The 22,069-nt window shown below is 36.4% G+C and overlaps 2 protein-coding genes across 2 annotated transcripts; both read left to right on the forward strand.

The window, feature by feature from the left end:
• Positions 1 to 6,572: 6,572 nt before the first annotated feature.
• Positions 6,573 to 7,514, forward strand: LOC101683869 (olfactory receptor 5AS1). The gene has a single exon (XM_004781687.2). The coding sequence runs from the start codon at positions 6,573 to 6,575 to the stop codon at positions 7,512 to 7,514; it is 942 nt and encodes a 313-aa protein (XP_004781744.2).
• An 11,732-nt stretch (positions 7,515 to 19,246) lies between these two features.
• On the forward strand, positions 19,247 to 20,185 carry LOC101677686 (olfactory receptor 1052-like). Its single transcript, XM_004781671.1, has one exon. It carries the CDS (start codon positions 19,247 to 19,249, stop codon positions 20,183 to 20,185), a length of 939 nt encoding a protein of 312 aa, XP_004781728.1.
• Positions 20,186 to 22,069: the final 1,884 nt, after the last annotated feature.

The raw sequence follows: 22,069 nt of genomic DNA on the forward strand, positions 1-22,069 counted from the left end.
TAATAACACACTCCTCAAATAACCCTTCCTTACCCTGGTTCAGTGGCTGGTGTGCAGGAAAGCAACACTTCCTCTAAGGGATGGAGTAATGGTTGAACAGAATCAGGATGCCACAATGCCTTTCCAGCCCCATAACAGGCTAAGGAGAGAGAGAGAGAGAGAGAGAGAGAGAGTTCAACTCCAGCTCCCCAGAAACTAAAGCTGGAATATGTGCCCTACTCTTGGCTAATCAAAAATTCCATTCCTAACTTTTGAGTCCTTTGAATGTAAAGCAAGATGAGGGATTATTCACAGCAGCTGACAGTGGAAGGGGCTGGCACTTGTCTGAAATGAAGCAGACTGTTCCTATGGTGCTACCCTCACTCCTCTATTTCCTTTGGTTCCTGCCAAGTTTCTCAACTCGTCCTCCAACTTCCTTATACTTCCAAGGAGTTAGCCAATCTATTTTATCCTTTTAATAAGCAGAGCTGTTTCACTGTTGTTTGTCTCCATATCGCTGTTTGTAAACAGAAGAGTACTCTTTAAAGTGAAGGATATAATGGGGCTTGGGTAGCTCAGACGGTGAAGCATTTGCCTTTGGCTAAGGTCATGATCCCAGTATCCGGATCAAGTCCTGAATCAAGTGCCCTGCTCAGTGGGGAGCCTGCTTCTCCCTTTGCCTCTCATGAATAATAAATAAGATCTTTTAAAATTTTTAAAAACTGAAGTGAAGGCTATATTTTTGTTTTTTTTTTGTTGTTGTTGTTGTTGTTAAGATTTTATTTATGAAAGAGAGAGAGAGAGAGAATGAGCAATGGGAATGGGCAGAGGAAGAGAGAGAAGCACACTCCCCACTGAGCAGGAAGCCTCATGCAGGGCTGGATTCCAGGACCAGGAGATCATGACCTGAGCTGAAGGCAAATGCTTAACCAACTGAACTACCCAGGTGCTCCACCTTTGTGTTTTAATAACAAACATACACTCCTTATAGAAAGGGAGATTTTCTTTATAATCACATCTTTTTTTAAATTTAATTTTATTTTTTCAGTGTTCCAAGATTCACTGTTTATACACCATACCCAGTGCTGCATGCAATCCGTGCCCTCCTTAATACCCACCACCAGGCTCACCCATCCCTTCACCCCTCTCTGCTCCAAAACCCTCAGTTTGTTTCTCAGAGTCCAATCTCTCATGCTTCGTCTCCCCCTCTGATTCTCCCAATTCACTTGTCCTTTCCTTCTCTTAATGTCCTCCATGTTATTCCTTATGCTCCACAGTAAGTGAAACCATATGATAATTTACTTTTTCTGGTTGGCTTATTTTACTCAGCATAATCTCCTCCAGCTCCATCCATGTTGATACAAAAGTTGGATATGCATCCTTTCTGATGGCTGTGTAATATTCCGTTGCATATATGGACCAAATCTTCTTTATCCATTTATCTGTTGAAGGGCATCTTGGCTCTTTCCACTGTTTGGCTATTGTGGACATTGCTGCTATGAACATTGGGGTACACATGGACCTTCTTTTGACTACATCTGTATCCTTGAGGTACTCAGTAATGCAATTGCAGGGTCATAGGGTATTATGACCTGGGTAGGGTCATAGGGTAGCTCTATTTTAAATTTTTTGAGGAATCTCTATACTGTTTTCCCAAAGTGGCTGCACTAACTTATAATCGTATCTTTTAAAATACAACTAAGAGTTTACTATTTTTTTAAATTATTTTTCTATTTTTTTTCACAAGATGCTTAGGTTTATTAAATGAAATGGGGGGAGGGAGAAAGGTACCTTCTCTCTCTGAATTATTTAAAGATTTATTTATTTGTCAGAGAGAGAGAGCACAAGCAGGGGGAGCAGTAGGCAGAGGGAGAAGCAGGATCCCTGCTGAGCAAGGAACCCAGTGTAGGGCTCCATCCCAGGCCCCTCGGATCATGAGCTGAAGGATATGCTTAAACAACTGAGCCATCCAGGCACCCCCTTCAGAAATTTTCAAGCTGTATTTTTCTAGCTCTTAATTCTTCACACACTTGTTGTTTTGATTGATAAAAGAGGCTTTTTTTTTTCTAAATACACTGATCTTTTGTCTATTAAATAAGAAACCCTCTAGTAGCAATAAAAATGATTTTAATTTTCCCATTAGATAGAAAAAAAGCAGTTATTTACAATATCTGGCATACAAGACTTATCCATTCTCCATTCTGTCTACCTTTAGAGTCTTAAGGTACAGACTCTATACCAATGTCAACAAGTTAAAATCCAGAATCAGAAATTTAAGTACTTATCAATGCTGCTGCAAATGCTGTTATAATTGTTAAAGAAAGCTAACAGTTGTTAAATGAATACAACCTTCTTCACAAGAGGCTAGGTTTTATGCACATTATCCCAATCTCCATAAGAATTTGATGGGATGGGCAATTATTATTCACAATTTAAAAATTAACAAAAATCAGGTTAAGTAAGCAGCTTAATGTCTTACAATTGTGACATGGCAAAACTAACATTCAAACTGAGGTTGCCTGAGATATAAGCTCTCACTCCTGCAGCTTATCATTCAAGTCATAGTTCCTTGTACTCACCTAGAAAACCAAAAACCAAACACAAATCAGGTGTTAATAGCATTGAGATTGTAGTTTCGAATCGCCTCATATGACTAATGCTTTGAAACGTCTTTCAGTATCTGATAGAAATCATATCATTTACAGGAGAAAGCACATTTTTTAATATTTTGATTTTACTAAAATATTTTTGTTGTTGTTTTTTAATCAAACATCTCCCAGTGACGGAGACATGTGTTTTGCTGTAACTAGCTACATTACAGTCCATTCTGTTACCATTTTTCATCTTTCTCATTTAAAGTAAACCATTCAAGCCACACCACAGGAAAGGAAGTAGTTGCCTATCCAAAGTCCTCCTGGGGTTGGGAATTATCTTGGGGTCATGTCCCACTTGTCACCGCCAAGAAGATAAATAGTCATCCATCATAAGACTCATTTGTAAAATTTGGAGAGAAAGGTTGTTAGCTTCTCACACAAAAGAAATTCCCTGATTCAAAATCCTAGATGGTGCTAAGGTAGATGACTGCTGTAAATGCAACAATGGAACAAAGATAATGTTGTCTTAGCTACAAGGTATGTTCACGGAGTCTCTGTGGTGTTTTCTTAGTTTGTGTGTAGATGTGTGGGCTGGAGGAGTGAATGGAGGTGGTTAAAGATTCAATCCAATGGTGAAGGTATAAGACTGACCTAACCTTACCCCTGGCATTTCCCAAAAACAAAAACACGGTCTAATTCATTGTGCCTCTTATTGCCAGGAGGCAAAAGCTAACTGTTGCCTATTTTGGAATTTGGGTAAGACCAATGGTCTAATTAATTGAGTAAGCTTAAGTAACCCTCATCAATTGAGTAAGCTTAAGTAACCCTCATCAGAAAGCAAATCTCTCTCACCATGAGCACATATGTATGTTCACATAGAGTATGACTACTTCGTGTTTGTTGCTGTAATCATCAGTTCTGGAAACTTAGGACTTTGAAGTCAGATATTGAATTATTTAACAATCATAATGCCCTTAAGAGTAATAATAATTATGGATCCATTTTATGCATATATAATATAATAAGTTCTGTAAATGATGCTATGAACTATCCAGTGTAATCATACTTTCAACCTTATGGAATATTCTGATGCTAATAAACAAAACCAAGACATTCAGGAATACAGAACTTGAATGCCTTACGGAAACGTAGATGCTGCATCTGAGGTTAACATCAGTTTTGCCTCCTTCTGAATCCTGTGTGTTTAACCAGCACTGCACAGTGCCATTTGTTTTGGTGTTGTCAATAAGAAAATAAAACACATTTTAATAAACTTGCCTGACTTTAGAATTTCCATTACTAATCTCCAAAGATGAAAGTTTCCTATATAATCATGAAGCTCTTGAATGTTCTGATTCATTTATCCTAAAGGACAATTCTATACAATAAATAAAGTAGGTGTGATTTTATAAACAAGGACAGGTTGACCTAAGGCTGGAATGACTCGTAGTATAAGAACCCAAATTAGAGCCCAGGTATCCAGACATTTACTCTATTTTCAATTTGCTGCAGCCTCTTCTGTACCAGTGATGGCAATTTGAGCCCCAATAAGCAGGCAAATGTGATGATCTGGAGATCTCCGTGTAGACTGTCATTAATCAAACTGATGCTAATAGTGAGAGCTCATCCGATACAATCGTTGAGAACCAATGGCATGAAATCTCCTGAATTTTGTATATTTTTGTTATTTAATTGATTCTCTCTTTTTTTTTTAAGATTATTCAGTTTTTTACTTAGTTGTCAGAGAGAGCAAGCACAAGAAGGCAAAGTGGCAGGCAGAGATAGAGGGAGAAGCAGCGCCCGCGCCCCCACCCATGAGTAAGGAACCTGATCCAGGACTCGATCCCGGGACCTCGGGAACATGACCTGAGCTGAAGGCAGTTGCTCAACCGACTGAGCCACCCAGACATCCCTGACTGATTCTAATGTGAATTCTTTAGTTAGAAGTTTGACAAAAATGATATAGAAGAAACCTTTTTGTGATTATTGGATTGATTCTTTAACCACTGAATCTGTATAGATTGTTTATTTAAAGTTTATACAGCAAGTAATTAATTATATATTCTCTAACCACTTTAATCTCTGCATTGGCTTTTTAGCCACAACTTCAGAGAAAAAAGAAAAAAACAGATTTAAGTGAGAATGTGAATATTATATAAATCTTACAAATGACCTTTGCACAGCATAGCCACGTAAACATTTTTTCTTTTTTTATTTTAGGAATTCAGATTGCTTCACCATAGTTTCAGGCCCTCACCTTACTACTTCCTCTTTAAGATCTGGTTCCCAAAGAAGACTGACCTCTCTTCTCAGTGTCTCTAGAAGATTGCAGACCATTTTACTTAAGGGTGGGGGGCATCAATTCTGAGCTTAACCAGCATGGTAGACAGAATAGACCTCCGGTAGACAGAATAGACCTCCGGTAGACAGAATAGACCTCCGGTAGACAGAATAGACCTCCGGTAGACAGAATAGACCTCCGGTAGACAGACAGAATAGACCTCCGGTAGACAGAATAGACCTCCGGTAGACAGAATAGACCTCCGGTAGACAGAATAGACCTCCGGTAGACAGAATAGACCTCCGGTAGACAGAATAGACCTCCGTAATTCATTTGCCTTATTGCTTACTGTAGTGTTACTCTAGTATTGCTAAACCTTAACTGCTTGTTGAATATATTCCATCATGCCATAATTTATTTTCTCTTTGCACTCATCCTATCTTTTTTCCCCTCAAATAATTTCCTTCAGGGTATTTCTTATATAGCTAGTTTAGAAGCCCACTAATAAGAGCAGAGTTACAGTTGTTCTTCAAGACAGTTTATGTTTCAAGGACCTCACATCAGAGGTTGTCTTACCTCAGAGTTGAGATAGAGACATAAACCCAGGGAGACAAGGCAATAATATAGGACAAGTGTAAAAGAGTTACTACTTCCAAACAATATATTTGCATAGAACACACACAGACAGACACACACACACGCTGGCTTTTCTCTATAAAAGAGCACAGATCATATATCCAGGATGAAAAGATAAGATGGATTTTGAGACACTTGAATATTTTATTAAAAATTAATTAAGGGGGTGCCTGGGTGGCTCAGTCAGTCAAGCTTCCAAATCCTGATTTCAGTTCAGGTCTTGATCTTAAGGTGGTCAGTTCAAGCGCTGCATTGGGCTCCATGCCCAGTGTGGAGTTAATTTATAAATAAAAAAAATAAATAAATAAAATTCAGTATCAAGCAAGCAATTAAAAAGAAACAAAAAGGTCAATATATTTGTTTTAATTATTTATATTTAATACATGCTCATATTAGTGTTTATTATATGCCAGTAACACAAATGTTTTACAAATATCTACTCATTTATTCATCTAGCCATCACAGAGCAGTTAAATAACTTTATCAAGCTCACACAACCCATAAGTAGCAAATCTGAGATTTGAACCCCATCATCTCTTACAGTAACTACTGTGTCTTAACTGTTATGTTAACTACTTCTCAGGATCACAGATACTCTTCTGTAGAATTAGCTAGCTTACCCGCAGGCACTTTTTTCCTACAATTTTTCCCAACTCTCTTTTATATGAAAGAATGTGATTTTAAGAGGAAAAAATAAAGCTTTGCTTTAAGGATTTTGCCAATTTTCACAATTCTACTACATCTTATCGACCAAGCCATATTCTTTTCCTTTTAGCTTGAAAGGAACTGATTTCATTTCTTAAAGAGCCCAGATTTTAGAGAGTGACTGCTCCTCCGAACACCAACTCAGAATAACATCCCCTGGTACCAACGAAGACGTTTAACTACCTCCTTTAAAGAAAATGATAAGAAAAGTAAACAAACCAAATAGATCACAGAAAATGCCATAGCTGTGATTATATTATCCTTCTATTGGCTTCCTTAAAAAGGAGAATAAAGATATTCTCGCTTCATACATCACTCAAGTCAACTCACATATTCTGATAGTGTCTGTTTTGGACAAGAAAAACAAGAAAACCAAGATGTTGGAGATGAATTATACCATGCCAACTGAATTTCTCCTTGTTGGATTCACAGATTATCTCCCTCTCAGAGTTACACTATTCTTGGTATTTCTCATAGTCTATACACTAACTTTGGTGGGAAATATGAGTTTAATAATCCTAGTTAATATCAACTCAAGTCTTCACACCCCCATGTATTTTTTTCTCAGCAACCTGTCTTTTTTAGACATCTGCTATTCTTCAGCAATCGCCCCTAAAATGTTGGTGAATTTCTTAGCCTCCCGGAAAAGCATCTCTCCTTATGGCTGTGCCATACAAATGTTTTTCTTTGGTTGTTTTGCTGATGCCGAGTGCCTTATTCTAGCAGCAATGGCATATGACCGTTATGCAGCCATCTGTAACCCCTTGCTCTATTCTACACTTATGTCCAGGAGAGTCTGTGTCTGCTCCATCGTGTTGGCCTACTGCAGTGGAAGCATGACTGCGATGGTACACGTGTGCCTCACGTTCAGGCTGCCATTTTGCGGCTCCAATATTGTGAATCATTTTTTCTGTGATATCCCGCCTCTCTTAGCTTTGTCGTGTGCCGATACCCATATCAATGAGCTTTTGCTCTTTGCCTTGTGTGGCTTCATACAGACGAGCACTTTTGTGGTCATATGTATCTCTTACACCTGTATCCTTATCACTGTTTTGAGCATCAAGTCCTCAGGGGGCAGGAGCAAAACATTCTCCACCTGTACTTCCCATTTCATAGCAGTCACGCTATTCTACGGAACGCTCCTGTTTATGTACTTACGTCCCACGACCAGCTATTCCTTAGACACGGACAAGGTCGTTGCCGTGTTTTATACTGTTGTCTTTCCCATGTTTAACCCGATAATCTACAGCTTCAGAAACAAGGATGTAAAGAATGCCCTCAAAAAGCTATTAGAAAGAAACTGGCTTTTAAATGAATAAGAATTTAAATTATTTAAGAATATTCAAGATATAGCTTGCCCTTCCACTGTCATCATGCCATGAATGCCTAGTATGTCAACTCTTCGAAATCCGTTATCATTTTTCAGAATTAAAGATAACTCTTTCATCCCCAATACATTAAAATATTTTCACCCTCTCATTCAGAAATAGGCTCTCCAAATCATTCTACTCTGTGAAAGATACTTGCAATAGAATCAATAAAAATAATTGCTTTCTAGTTAGTGTTCACTAAATACTTTGTGCAATACTTTGTGACTCATTATGTTCTTTATCATGTTATATCAAAGATATATGTTGAATTGTCTGTCAACCGCCCCATATGAGAAGCTCCTTGGCAGCGGGGGCTATTTTTCTTGGTTTATTATCCCAAATCCCATACACAGCACATTCTCATTACATGTGTGTTTAAAGGATGAAAGGCTGGAATAAATAGGTGATATAAAGATGAGTGAGTAAATTTAGCTTTCTTTGGGAAACAGTCTAGATTCTGCACCCACAGAACATTCTTCATCAGGGACATTTGATGTCATTCATAATAAGCAATGGTTTCACTGGCTCTTAGAAAATCAGATAGAAGTCACATAGCAATGGTCCTTTTAATATTAGGACAGTGTGAAGTTATAAGACTCTGATTGTCTTTGGGCTAGATTGATTAGTGTAAGAGATCCTCTAGTGTTCCATTCATAGTGGGTACATATGAAAACCAAAAAAGTTTGTGGAGACCATCAAGATTATAAGCTGTATATATTACTAATTATTTGGCCATATGTTACTGAGTTACTCTTTGAGTCCTTGTCTTCAAGAAGAGGTGAACAATTGTTCTAATTATTTTATTCGGCAAATTGACAATGCAAACCAATTGAAATGTAGACACTCCTTGCTCTGGGATCACTTTTGATGATTAAATTATCAGACATTTTCTGCGGTTGATTTTGCTCCTTCAGTCTCCATTTCCGTTGTTTTATCTTGACAAAGGTGAAAGAATAAATTGTGTACATGTGAATATATAATATTCTGCATTTTCTGGTAACCCTGAAAATATGAATGACTGGATTAGTTTATACTGGTTGTAACCCTATAAATGGAAATAAGTCAATGATAAGATATTGCCCATTGCCATGGGTTGCTTTGAGGATTAAATGAACTAATATTTATAAAGCTATTAGAATATGTATGATTTGAGAATTAGGTGATCAAATATGTACCAATCTCCTAGAATACATGTAAAGCTTATACTGCCAGTTTTAATGTAATGGTATATCATTGTTCATTATTTTTCTACTAGTATATTACTATTTGATTTTAAGAAACAGGGAAAGTTGATTCCCAGAAGAAATTAAGCACTTCAAAAATATCTGTGAAGCATTCCAAACATTCTGAGATGTTGTCAGAAAGCAAAAAAGAAAAACAAAACAAAACAAAAAAGAAGGAAAAGAAAAAAAAACCCAAAAAACAAAAATGTAGAGCTCAATATTTAAATTAGTGACCTTCAGCATGTTAAACACCTGTCCCACTATGAAGACTGTCCAAGTGCACAGTACAATACCATTAATTGGTTCTTATTTTTTAATAGTTTCTGAAACTTACGGGCTAGTTCAAAGTTTTCTTTTTAATTTTAGTGTGATTTCCTTTTTTTAAAATTTTTTCCTTTTTATTTTTTAAATTTTTTTTATTTTTTCAGCATAACAGTATTCATTATTTTTGCACCACACCCAGTGCTCCATGCAATCCATGACCTTTCCAATACCCACCACCTGGTTCCCCCAACCTCCCACCTACCGCCCCTTCAGAACCCTCAGATTGTTTTTCAGAGTCCATAGTCTCTCATGGTTCACCTCCCCTTCATTGATGGGAGTGTTGTGGAATGAATTGATTTGTTCTCATCATCGGTCCATTGTGTTATGGATATAAGGTTGCATAAAAACAATGATCAATTTCCTTAATAGGGCCTATTAAATCTGAGACTGTTTTCATTTTTTAAAATAAGTTAGTTTAACATAAATAAACTATTATTTATTTGGCTTTGTTGTTCCTGCTGTCATTGATTTTATTTTTTTGAGTTTTTGTTTAAATTCTAGTTAGTTAACATACAGTGTAATATTAGTTTAAAGTGTACAATATAGTGATCCAACACTTCCATAGGACACCCCGTGCTCATCACAGCAAGTGCCTTTCTTAATTCCCATCACCTGTTTAACCTACTCCCCCTGCCAATCTCCTGTCTGGTAACCATCTATTTGTTCCCTATAGTTCAGAGTCTCTTTCTTGGTTTGCCTCCTTCTCTCTCTCTCTCTCTCTCTCTCTTTTTTTTTTTTCTTCATTTGTTTTATATTATAAATTCCACATATGAGTGAAATCATATGGTATTTGTCTTTCTCTGACTGACATATTTCACTTAGCATAGTACTCTAGCTCCATCACATTGTTGCAAATAGTTAAGATTTCATTCTTTTTTATGGCTGAGTATATCCCATTACATATATATCACATCTTCTTTATCCATTCATCAGTTGATGAATATTTGGGCTGTTTCCATAGTTTGTTATTGTTGACAGTGCAGCTATAAATATCGGGGTACATGTATATCTTTGAGTTGGTGCTCTTGTATTCTTTGGGATAAATACCTGGTAGTGCAAATGCTGGGTCATAGGGTAGTTCTATTTTTAACTTTTTGAGGAACCTCTATGCTGTTTTCCAAAGTGGCTGCACCATTTGGCACTTTCAACAACAGTGCAAGAGGGTTCTCCTTTCTCTACATCTTTGTCAGCACCTAGTGTTTCTTATATTGTTGATTTTAGCCATTCTGAAAGTGTGAGGTGGTATCTCATTGTAGTTTTGATTTGTATTTCCCTGAGGACCGCTGATGCTGAGCATCTTTTCATGTGTCGGTTGGCCATTTGTATGTCTTCTTTGGAAACCTGTCTATTCATGTCTATTCATGTCTTCTGCCCATTTTTTGACTAAACTCTATGCATAAACTATAAAATTGTTAAAAGTTTAATGATTTTATTAATTATTAAGAGTTTATTAATTGTTAAGAGTTTATCTAACCTAGAGTTCCTATTGACATTTTGGGCCTATATTTCTTTACTGAAGAGGACGAGAGGCCTATACTGTACATTTTAAGGTGTTTAGAATCATCCTGGATTTCTATTCACTATATGTCATTAGCATTCTCCCAATGTAGGACAACTAAATGTATCCAAACATTGCCAAATTTCTCTTTGGAGGCAAAATCACCCCCTGAGTGAGAACCACTGCACTTAGTCAAGACTATTTCAGAAATAAAGTCTATGTGATAATTCTACATATTTATTACCTTTACATTGAGCATTGGAGTGAATTTCATGGCAGGAGTTTAAAAATACCATTTTTTCTGTGACATGAAACCAAAAACAATTGTTGGTCATATTTAAAAGATATATTTTTTAATTTAATTTTATTTTATTTTCAGTGTTCTAAAATTCATTGTTTATGCATTACATCAAGTGCTCCAGGCAGTACGTGCCCACCTTAATACCCACCACATGGCTCACCCATCCCCCCAACCCTCTCCCTTCTAAAACCTTCAGTTTGTTTCTCAGAGTCCACTTAAAAGAAAATACAACTGTAAGTAATTTTTGTCTGAGAAATAAATAAAAAATACTTTTCTGAAATACATGAGATGTATGTCAAGTTGATAGAGACTGGGGGTGAGTATTAATTGAGAATCTATGCTTTTTATTAGTTAGCTGCTAAGCATGGTGAAGACATGCCATAATTTATAAATGATACATTGTTATTTGTTTCTAATTAAGTATGTATATGCCCCATTGCATTGTTATATAAACATAGACATCATTGTTTATAAAAACCAGGATTTTATCATAACTTATCATTTTTCTCCTATAAGAAGGTAGAAGATTTTATGCTTCATAAAAATAATTTTTGTTTTATGTGTTCTTGAACAAACTAAAGGAAAATTTCTTTTTTTCTTGGCACCACCTCCTGGTGTCATCCCTCCTCACAGATGGAAGCAACATCAAGTATACTGTTCTCATCAGCGTTTATCCCATTTTGAGATAATGTATGATAATCTGGCTGGATCAGCCATCATTATTTGAGAAGCAGGACATGTGGCTTTTAACGTGTATCCTTAGGGAGGCAACAATCTCTCCTTCTTCCCATCAGAGGACAGGGTCTAATACCCATATGTCATGGCCAAACCCTGTTTTAGCCCTTTCCTACAAACTCAAAATTCACTAGCTGGGGAAGCACCAGTTTCTAAGGCTTGATTTTGAGGCTGAAAAACAAGCCTTATAATTGAGACCATGCAAGAACATGAAGTCCTTGTATTTCCACAAAGGGACACTACCACACATCAGGGTGAGCCAGAGCTGAAGTCCAAATCTTTCAGGTGTAGCTATAGAAATAATGTCAGAATATGTGACCTGAATTGCCCTGTCAGCATTTGTTCTGGTTGTATATTGCTCTAGTGGCTAAAAACAACCACCATTCATTTTGCTCAGGAATCTATCATGTGGGAAGAGGTAGATAAGGATAGTCTCCTTGCTCCCCAATGCCTGATGTCTCATTTGGGGTCACCTTAATAGCTGGAATTGGAATAGCTGGACATTGGCAAGGCATCTCTTTTCCATGCAGTCTTAGGACATCTTGTTCTGGTCTTTCCAAGTATTCTCTTCAATAAATGGTCTTAGGATAATCCAAGAGCAAGTGTTCCAAAAGCCTAAGGCAGATACTACTAGCTTCTCATGTGCTAGCCTCAGAAGTCCCAGAACATCACTCTTTTTGTCTTCTGTTAAGAAGTAAGTCAGGGGGGCACCTGGGTGGCTCAGTTGTTTAAGCAACTGCCTTCAGCTCAGGTCATGATCCTGGAGCCCCAGGATCAAGTCCCACATCAGGCCCTCTGCTCATCAGGGAGCCAGTTTCTCCCTCTGCCCCTCACCCCTTACATGCTCTCTCTCTCTCTCAAATAAATAAAATCTTTGGGAAAAAAAAAAAAAAAATAAGTAAGTCAGGAAGGTTCCCCCAGATTCCAGGGGAGGTGTGTCCATGAATTTACAGCCATCTTTGGCCCATCACAGCATTGTATCATAATTGATTTTCTTAACTTCTCAACCCTATATACTTTTCATAGCCAGCAAAGAATGTTTTGAACAAATTGGCCCTTCACCTAATTCTTTCTTTCCTATTCCAAGGTGGTGTCTTCCATGATTTCTACCACACTATGTCAGTGATCCTTTCCATTTCCACTAAAAAGTGCTGTTCCACATGATCCCTGACATTGCTGCAGGAGCAAGTATTTAGGATTTAGGATTGTGAACATAGCAAAAAACGGTGTAGTGACACTTGATGTCTTTTACTAAACCAGGAACCAACCCATCTAAGATTCCTCCAAGAGAAGATGTCCAAGGATGGTGATGTACACTTTAGACAACCATCTGGGTTTTTCCCAATCCAGAAGGCTGCTGATGTTGATCTATATGCAACACAAGTCATGAACCAGGATGCATATACCTCCTTGGCTGCTTAACAGAATAATTCTGAAGTATCAAATTTTCCAGGCCAAGCATTCTAGGCTAAATCACTTGCCCCCCACAAAAACTGGGTGGTCTTCTTGATTATATGGTATAGCATAACAGGCAGACTTCAGTTGTTTTCATCAGCTCACTTACTTCATCTGATAAAAAGACCACCACCGAGGTTATAGTTAGATCTTTTTCATTTCTTAGAAACCTAAGAAGCACCGCTCCTTAACATCCAAGGCTAAAGTGTGGTGTTGAAATTGTAGGTCATAGAAGAAGTATGGAAACATAAGGATAGTTAAGCGACAAGTCCTAGAGTACAGACCATGTTCACATGTGGCTGACGGGGTGGACACTTGTCCACATAAAGAGATTAGTCTTATAGTAAGTAAGATGTCCTGTGAGTCAAGCAGCCCATAGCTGTTATCACCATCATGAAAATAAACAATATAAACAAGGCTAAAATCTGTGGCTACAGTGTAAAACTGGGTAATTTTTCTTAGAAACATTTTCCAATGACCATCTGGGCGGGGAAGGTACACAGAATAATGACCACCCAAAGATGTCAGCTCAACACTTATATGTCGGGAAACATCAGCATCCTCGTGACTTGTTGAAGATCAAGAACCTCTGGTCCAAACCTCATAAGTGAAAATACAATAAATAAGGCAGGAGCCTAATCTACTAGCTCAGGCTTTATGGTTAAGGAAACATCATCTTTTTTTCCTGGCTTAATCAGGGGAATGGAGTCCAGTTGCTGATGTTGAAGATTTTTGACATGTGACTTCCCTACTTCCTCACCTCAGCACTTTCCTTTACTGTTTTCACATTGATCTGTAGCTGATTTCCATATAACACTGCAAGAGGACAGCCTGTAAGGAATCACTCCTGAATAAGTTAACCCTGACCTGTCATTTCTAATAGCCCATCTGTCTTAGCTTTTTATATTAACAAGTAACACTTCACATTTCACTAGTGAATATATTTTCACAGAACTTATGTCAGCCACTATGATCAGTTTGAATGCTGGCATCCATTTATAGAGGAATAGGCAGTGGTTGATTATTCTGCTTATGGTGCAAATTTTTCATTGATTATTCTGGAATGCAACTCAATTATTCATTTATATCTGGCACCTTCAGTTATTCACTCATGCACAATCTTAATTGATCCCTTCATATTTTATAATTTTTACAACTGTTATTTATTTCTACCTAAAACTGTAAAGATGGTGAGTACAGTAATATAAAATAGATTCAGTTTTTCACCTAATCATTAATGTACAATTTGATACACCAAGCATTCTATTAGGCACTACTAGAGAAAGACATAAAAAGATTTTGACTATGGTGCTCTGACAAAAGTCTTGTACAAGGAGGTAAAGTCTGGCTTGATCTATAAAACAAGGTTAAATGTCTGTGATCTTGAATGGGAAGGAAGCTAAATGTAGTGTTTCCCAGACATGGGTCTAGATATTGAAGAATGCTGAGTATATTCTAAGAACGGCATGCTAGTGGTTCTTCTTAAATTTTTCAATTTCCAATCCTTACCTGAATAAAAAAATCATTCTTCATATGCTTGAACTTGAAAGTGAAATCACTTTCACTTGAAAGTGAAGGTACTTGAAAGTGAAATTACAAAAGCTTTTAAACTAATGATGGAAATTCTAATGTGTGTTCTAGGGCGCCTGGGTGGCTCAGTTGGTTAAGCATCTGTCTTCAGTTCGGGTCATGACCCTGGATCCTGGAGGAGTCCCACACCGGTGCACCCTCTCTGCTCCTTCCCTCTGCTCCTGCTGCTCGCTCTCTGTCTCTCTCTTAAGTAAAAAAAAAAACTGTTTTTTTTTTAAACCTAATATCTGTCCTAGAGTATCTATTATTCTACAATTTACATTTAGAATCATATGGATATTCTCTCTCACCCTCTCCTCTCACTCTCTCTGTCCCTTCCCCTGGCCCTTCCTTCCTTTTCCCATTCTTTCCCTCCTTCCTTTTTTCATTCCTTCCTTCCTTTTGTCCTGTCTTTTCTGTCTTACTTAATACTGGATTTCATAGATGCATATAGAGAGATACATTTTTTAATCCAATGTCACCAGAATTCCATAAATGATGTGTGAGAAGCTGAATATAATGAAGTTTTCAGTGTGTAATCAGCAATTAATAGAGTGATAAATCAGTATGTCAAACTTCAAATATCATTTATCTAAAAGCTAGAAATTAAGGTGAAGAGTTATTTTGTTTTGGAATATTGAGAAAATTATTCCCCATCTATTTCTTGAAATGTGAATTATTTGTTAACTTCAAGAAACACTTTTCCACACAGAAATGTCTTTTCACTACCAATTTTCTATTATTTTATTCAACAAGCAATGTTTTGCTGTAATAGACATAAAAAATCAACTTTTCTTCTTGCATTTTGATTCAGAGTGCAAAACAGGATAGTCTAATTATAAAGCTAGCAAATTATAACAATTGCTTCTCTAAGGGTTCTTTAAAATTGCCATAGTATATAATCTTACTTAATTAAACTGATTTTGTTTTCAATTGAATTTATAGATTTCTCTTTATTTTCTCAAGCATATTGGTCAACAAATTAAATCAACACAAGAATATGAATGCTTTATATTTTAATACATGGCTATATTAATATGGTGAATTCCAAACTGTCTTATTACTTTATACTCTCTAAAATAATACTAACATTCCCTTTAATTTTCAACAAAACAGTTCTAGGTCAGTTTCTGATTATGTATTTGAAGTTGGTTTAGCAAACATGATCAGTCTGATAATATAATATAACAAGTTTTCTTAAACTGTGGGTTTTGTGAATTTAAGTTTATCATTTTTATAATAAATCTAACCTTCCTTGTATCCAAAATACTTCCCCATTTTTGAAGGAACTAACCCATCTCAAGAAAGTCAGAGATTCCATTTCAGAAAACTTAAGTTGTATACCAGCCAAGATATTTTTGGCCAGCAAATATAGGATTTTCTTCTTGCCATTGACACTGATCCCTTGTTCGAGTTATTGTAGCAATGACTTCACAAGTTATGAAACAGTTGGTTTTAGAGTACGTGCCATTGATTTGGCTACATTTAACCATATTGCTTTTTTCCCTCCTGCTTCTAATTTGCAACTCTAATTCATTATGTAGCTAATTCCATTCCTCACTTACTGTTTTGTTGGATTCCAAAATTCTTTTCTCTCATTACATGGCAATATATTCTATTTTGTATCTAAAGACACTCTAATGTTGATTTATTGGAATCTTCACAACTGCATATAACTTGTGATAATTATTTGGTTTTTGTACAATATTTGGATTGACATGACTTCATGCTTTAATCTATCTGTATATATTGTGACTTATTCTGCTTTCATGTTAAAATTAACTACACACCTTCACAAAACCAACGACCACCTTCTCCCAAACATACAGTAATAAATATATTATTTATATAATTAAAAGAGCTAAATATAAATTATGCAAAAAGCTAATAAAGCTATGTGATATATATGTAAAATCTTCACAGTGTCTTATGTGTCTACTCTTCAGTAGAATGGAAACTACAAAAGAATTATAAGACATAATCCACAGTTCTGTGATGTCTATCGAATTATTAGAGAAAAGAAAAGCATACTGTTTTATACAAATAAACCGAAAAGAGAGTATAAAGTTCAATTAGCTCTGTATGTGTGTATGTGTGTAAAATCTCATAAATATGTAATGCAAATTATTGTTAAAGTTTGGAGAGTATGATATCCTCCATTAATATATATCAACTTCATAAGGAACCAACGAGGATGATAGAACGTGTGTGAATGTCCCCATTTTATGGGAAAAAATATATAATCTTGGCTGTTTCATCATTAGAACATTTGAAGATTTGTCTGGGTAACATATATTTCTTTAGTTCCTGCATTGTATTTATTCTCTGTTTTGTGTCTATACCCCAAGGTGTATGAGTGATTTATTTATAAAAGAAAGAGTGGGGGCGCCTGGGTGGCTCAGTGGGTTAAAGCCTCTGGCTTCGGCTCAGGTCATGATCCCAGGGTCCTGGGATCTAGCCCCGCATTGGGCTCTCTGCTCCGTGGGGAGCCTGCTTCCTCCTCTCTCTCACTCTCTGCCTGCCTCTCTGTCTACTTGTTATCTCTGTCTGTCAAATAAATAAATAAAATCTTTAAAAAAAAAAAAAAAAAAAGAAAGAGTGAAGTTTTATCAAAGTGAAGGCAAAGGCATCTAGAAGACTTTCAGGGGAATGATTATCTCCAGTCTCCAGAGACCAGAAAAGATGCTAATCATTCAGCCTGTGGACATCTAAGATTTACATCCACACATAAGCTACAGTTCATGTCCCCAAAAGAAAAGCAACCAAATATTAAAACATCTCTACCCTCAGGAATTAGTATTTAAAGAATCACGAAAACCTAGTCTTCTCACTAGATATTCTGCTTATTCTGGACTTCGTTTTGTTGTGAATATGTTTGAGAAGTGGTGATGTAGGTTTATTTAAAACTTTTAATATTTCTTATCTCCCTATACTAAGAGAATCTCTCATCAGCTGTACGATTTCAGTATTGTTTCCAAATAGCCAGAAAACAATGTCCTTACTTGTGGGTTATTTATTTTTCAAAGTTTTCAAAGGTTCCCATTTTATGGGAAAAAGAGCAATATTTACATAATACCTACATTCAATATTTTCATGTATGCTTGTGTATTTATAGTATTTAATATTTTTGTATGTAGTAATGTAAGACTAGTTAAACATTTATGGAAAATTCTTTTTAAAATAGAATATCTGAGAATTACAATGTATTTTAACTATACAAGGAATGCCATTCCTTTCATATCTATATAATAGTATTTGGGAAATGTTTTAGATATAATTTTATTTTATAAGTCCAATGGTAGTATTTTAAGAATTAGTTTCTATTTTTCTTGAATGTGTCACTGTATCCTGTCTCTAGTACAACCAGGGCATGCACACAGACATTTGATTCTCAGAGCTTAAGACTGTTTTTGCTACAACAAGCTGATACTTCCCACTACAACCCCAGTGTGCTGGGATACAACAGACTTCAAATCAATGTGTATTGTTTTTAAATTAGACTACCTGAGCTATAAGGCTGTTGTTGATAGTGGATTTTTACATTTTTATTTGTGATTATTGTTTAAGTTTTATTTTGGGGGGTGTTATCTGATTTTTTTGCTTCCTTTGTCTTATAAGCAAATTTTAACCATGAACTATTCAGTATATGTCATTTCAAATTATAAGTACATATATATACTTATGAGGTTATAGAATTATGAATTTAAATATGTAAAAATATTCCATATAATGCTTAATCAGTTATATATTTATTTGTGTATAATATTTTATAATAACAAGACCTATCTGATTGCTCTCACACCCTGCCCCTTGACATTGGGTTTTTGGGGGGATTAGAATTAATGCTGATAAAAAAGCAAAGATGCAAGGTGAAGTTATCCAAAGATGCAAAAGAGAAGTGCTTTCAAATCAATTTTTTGATGGGCCCTAACAATATTAAATGAAGAAAAGATTGTTTTACTTCTTCCTCTCAGTTCAGCTCTTACGGAGAACACAGTCATTGATATTCCAAGTGCAGAATCTGAGAGAAGGTGAGTCATAAAAAAGTTCCGAAGTTTGAGATTTGGAAAAGAAAGGGGTTGGGCTGCATGTTATGAAAGTCAGCATCGTGAGTTAACCGGGTGTTGAAAAGTAGCCACAGTTTGGCCAGAAGATGGAGGAATAATTTCTATCACAAAAAGCCCCAGTGTATACACGATATAAGCAGAGAACTTGTCTATGCCCTAGCATGAAATAGAGTTTGGTATAAGGCATATTTGGGTTTGACTGTCAATTTTACCAATTAATATTTTCTTGATCTAAAAGAGTTTCCCTCTCTCAATATTTATGATGTGGAAACTAAGAAGCTGGGCATGAAATCATTTCTAGTTCCAAGAATTTGAGTCACTGTAAGTAGATTACCTAGTACATGTATACCCCACTGCTGAAGTTAATTTCTTCTCTTCAACCACAGGTAATCATAAACACCCCAATACTATTACGGATATTGGATCATGGAGGAAACTGTACGTATATCTTTTTCATCTGAGTGATATCACCTTGTTCTGCAACTGAAAAGCCATATAAACCTGAATGCATGGCAGGTTGGAACCATACAGGGGTGAAGGAATTCCTTCTGGTAGGTTTAACTGAAAACCCTAATTTGCAGATCCCTCTCTTTTTGCTTTTTACCCTTATTTATTTCACCACTCTGGCAGGTAATTGGGGGATGATTATCTTGATCTGGTTAAATACCCAACTTCATACTCCAATGTACTTCTTCCTTAGCAACCTCTCTTTTTGTGATATCTGCTATTCTACTGTCTTTGCTCCAAAGATGTTGGTCAATTTCCTATCAAACCATAAGTCCAGCACATTTGCTGGTTGTGTTCTACAGAGTTTCTTTTTTGCAGTATACGTAACCACAGAGGTCATCCTCCTGTCTATGATGGCTTATGACCGCTATGTGGCAATAGCTAATCCCTTGTTGTATACAGTCATAATGACCCAAAGGGTTTGTGTTCAGATGGTCATTGCATCTTACCTGGGTGGGCTCATTAACTCACTCACACACACAATCGGTTTGCTCAAATTAGACTTCTGTGGTCCTAACGTTGTGAACCATTATTTCTGTGACATTCCCCCTCTTCTGAAACTCTCTTGTTCTGATGCCCATAACAATGAAATGCTGCTTTTAATATTCTCTGGGGTCATTGCAATGTTCACTTTCACTATCATTATGGTCTCTTATACATGCATCATCATTGCCATCCAGAGAATCCGCTCCGCTGAGGGGAGGCGCAAAGCCTTCTCCACTTGTGCCTCTCATCTGACTGCTGTGACATTGTTCTATGGGTCTGTGACCTTCAGTTACATCCAGCCAAGCTCTCAGTATTCCCTGGAACAGGAGAAGGTCTCTGCTGTGTTTTATACGCTGGTGATCCCCATGCTAAACCCACTGATTTATAGCTTACGAAATAAGGATGTGAAAGATGCAGCCAAAAGGTCAATATGGTGGAAGAGAACTCCCACCTGACCCAATCTTTTCAATGGATTTGTTAACCTAACATTAAATAGACAGGCTTTTCTTAAAATTGTGTCACAGACACAAATGCCCAAAAACTGTAATCAAGGTAGACTCATGAAATTGAAGATGTGTTGAGATTGACAGGAAGACTGAAAATCACTGTATTTTATCATTTGTTGTTTTGTGACTTAACAATTTCATTCTTTCAAGAGCTAGTACATCTTTTTTTCCCCTAACGAATTCTGATGCTATACTATGAAAGAACTCACCACAGATTAAAAGACTCTGACATTGATTCAAATGAAAAGAACACCCCAACAATAGGGATTTATTAAATGCATTCTTATCTCAGAGGAAAAGTGAAATAGCCTTTTGGCATGATTTTCTGGCATCAGATCTTTGTTGTTGTTGTTGTTCTAAAAATGCTATCATCCAAGTAAAGACATATATCTCCATTTTTGTATTTGAATTATATATCTTAGTGGTATCCTAGAATAGCTATAGAAAAGAATAACTGTCATTAGTTATGATTTATTCCTTCAACACACTTCTGTTTAGTACCTTTACTTGTACCAGTTACTCTGTGAGAGCCAAACATTAAGACATGTAAGATAAGGGGCAAAAGTTGTTAGAGAAACAAATAATGGAGGGATACGGTAAATGAGTTTTCAAAATATTGTGTGAAGATGAAGGCTTTACCCGATGTTACATCTCAAACTTTTGGAAAGTATGACTGTGTACTGGATAATATAAAATAATAGTATGTCATTACTATTATAAAGAAAGATATGTGTATATAAATGAGTATATGCACACACACATACATATATACGTATAGTAAGATAGAGATTAAGAGACTGGTGAAATAAATAAGCAATTGCAGTTAGTATCTATAGGGAAGGAACACAGGAGACATCATTTAAATATTCTTGCAAATCTCTTATTCTTGATTCTGTTCTATAAGTTTAAAATACTTCAAATTTTTTTTTTAAAAAGTTAGGAAATTATGCACTTTTACTTCTGTATCAAAAGAACATCTATGCAAAAATAATGAAAAAAAGCAAGAAAATTTAAGACATCTGATGAATGAATTGAATGGGTTTTGAAGAAAAGAGAGTTGGAGGGCTTTATATTTCAGAGAGACGTGAACTTGGAGATGCTGGCTGACTTAGTCTCCCTGATTCAGGGTACACTTGAGAATGCAGGTGAGGACTTGCATGGAGGGCTCTGGAAAGGGTTCAGCAGACTCAGGAGAGGTCCAGACAGAAATTTTCCAGGTTTCAGCACACAGGGACATTTCTTCTCAGGGAATTAGCCATATTCTGGGTCTGATCAGGATTGAAGACCAAGTAAACAAATAAACAGAAGGATGCGCATGTAATAAACTAGATAGATAAATTAGATATATGATAGATGAGGATAGAAAGATGATAGATGATAGATAATGATAGATGATGATAGATAGATAGATAGATAGATATAAATGAGAACTTCTAGAGGCACCTGGGTGGCTCTGTTGGTTCAGCATCTGACTCTTGCTTTCGGCTTGGGTCATAATCTCAGGGTCTAGAGATGGAGTCCTGCGCTGGGCTCTGTGCTGAGCATGAAGCCTGCTTAAGATTTTCTCTCTCCCTCTCTCTATGCTCCCCTCTCCCTTAATAATAGATAAATAAATAAATAAATAAATAAATAAATAAATAAACAACTTCTGAGAAGCAGAGATAACGTTTGGTGTTCTCCCAAGCAACACAAATATTAAAATTGCTGTCTATCAAAAGCAGGGGCTCCTGTGCCCTGTAGCTGTTTTGGGGGAAGAGAAAACAGTGGTCTTCTCAGCAGTTATTTGGCCGGAGGAGTTGAGCTGGATTATATTGGAGCTTAAACACACAGCTG

The sequence above is a fragment of the Mustela putorius genome, unplaced genomic scaffold (assembly GCF_011764305.1).
Source record: "Mustela putorius furo isolate JIRA1106 unplaced genomic scaffold, ASM1176430v1.1 tig00000127_pilon_pilon_pilon, whole genome shotgun sequence".
Lineage (NCBI taxonomy): Eukaryota > Metazoa > Chordata > Mammalia > Carnivora > Mustelidae > Mustela > Mustela putorius.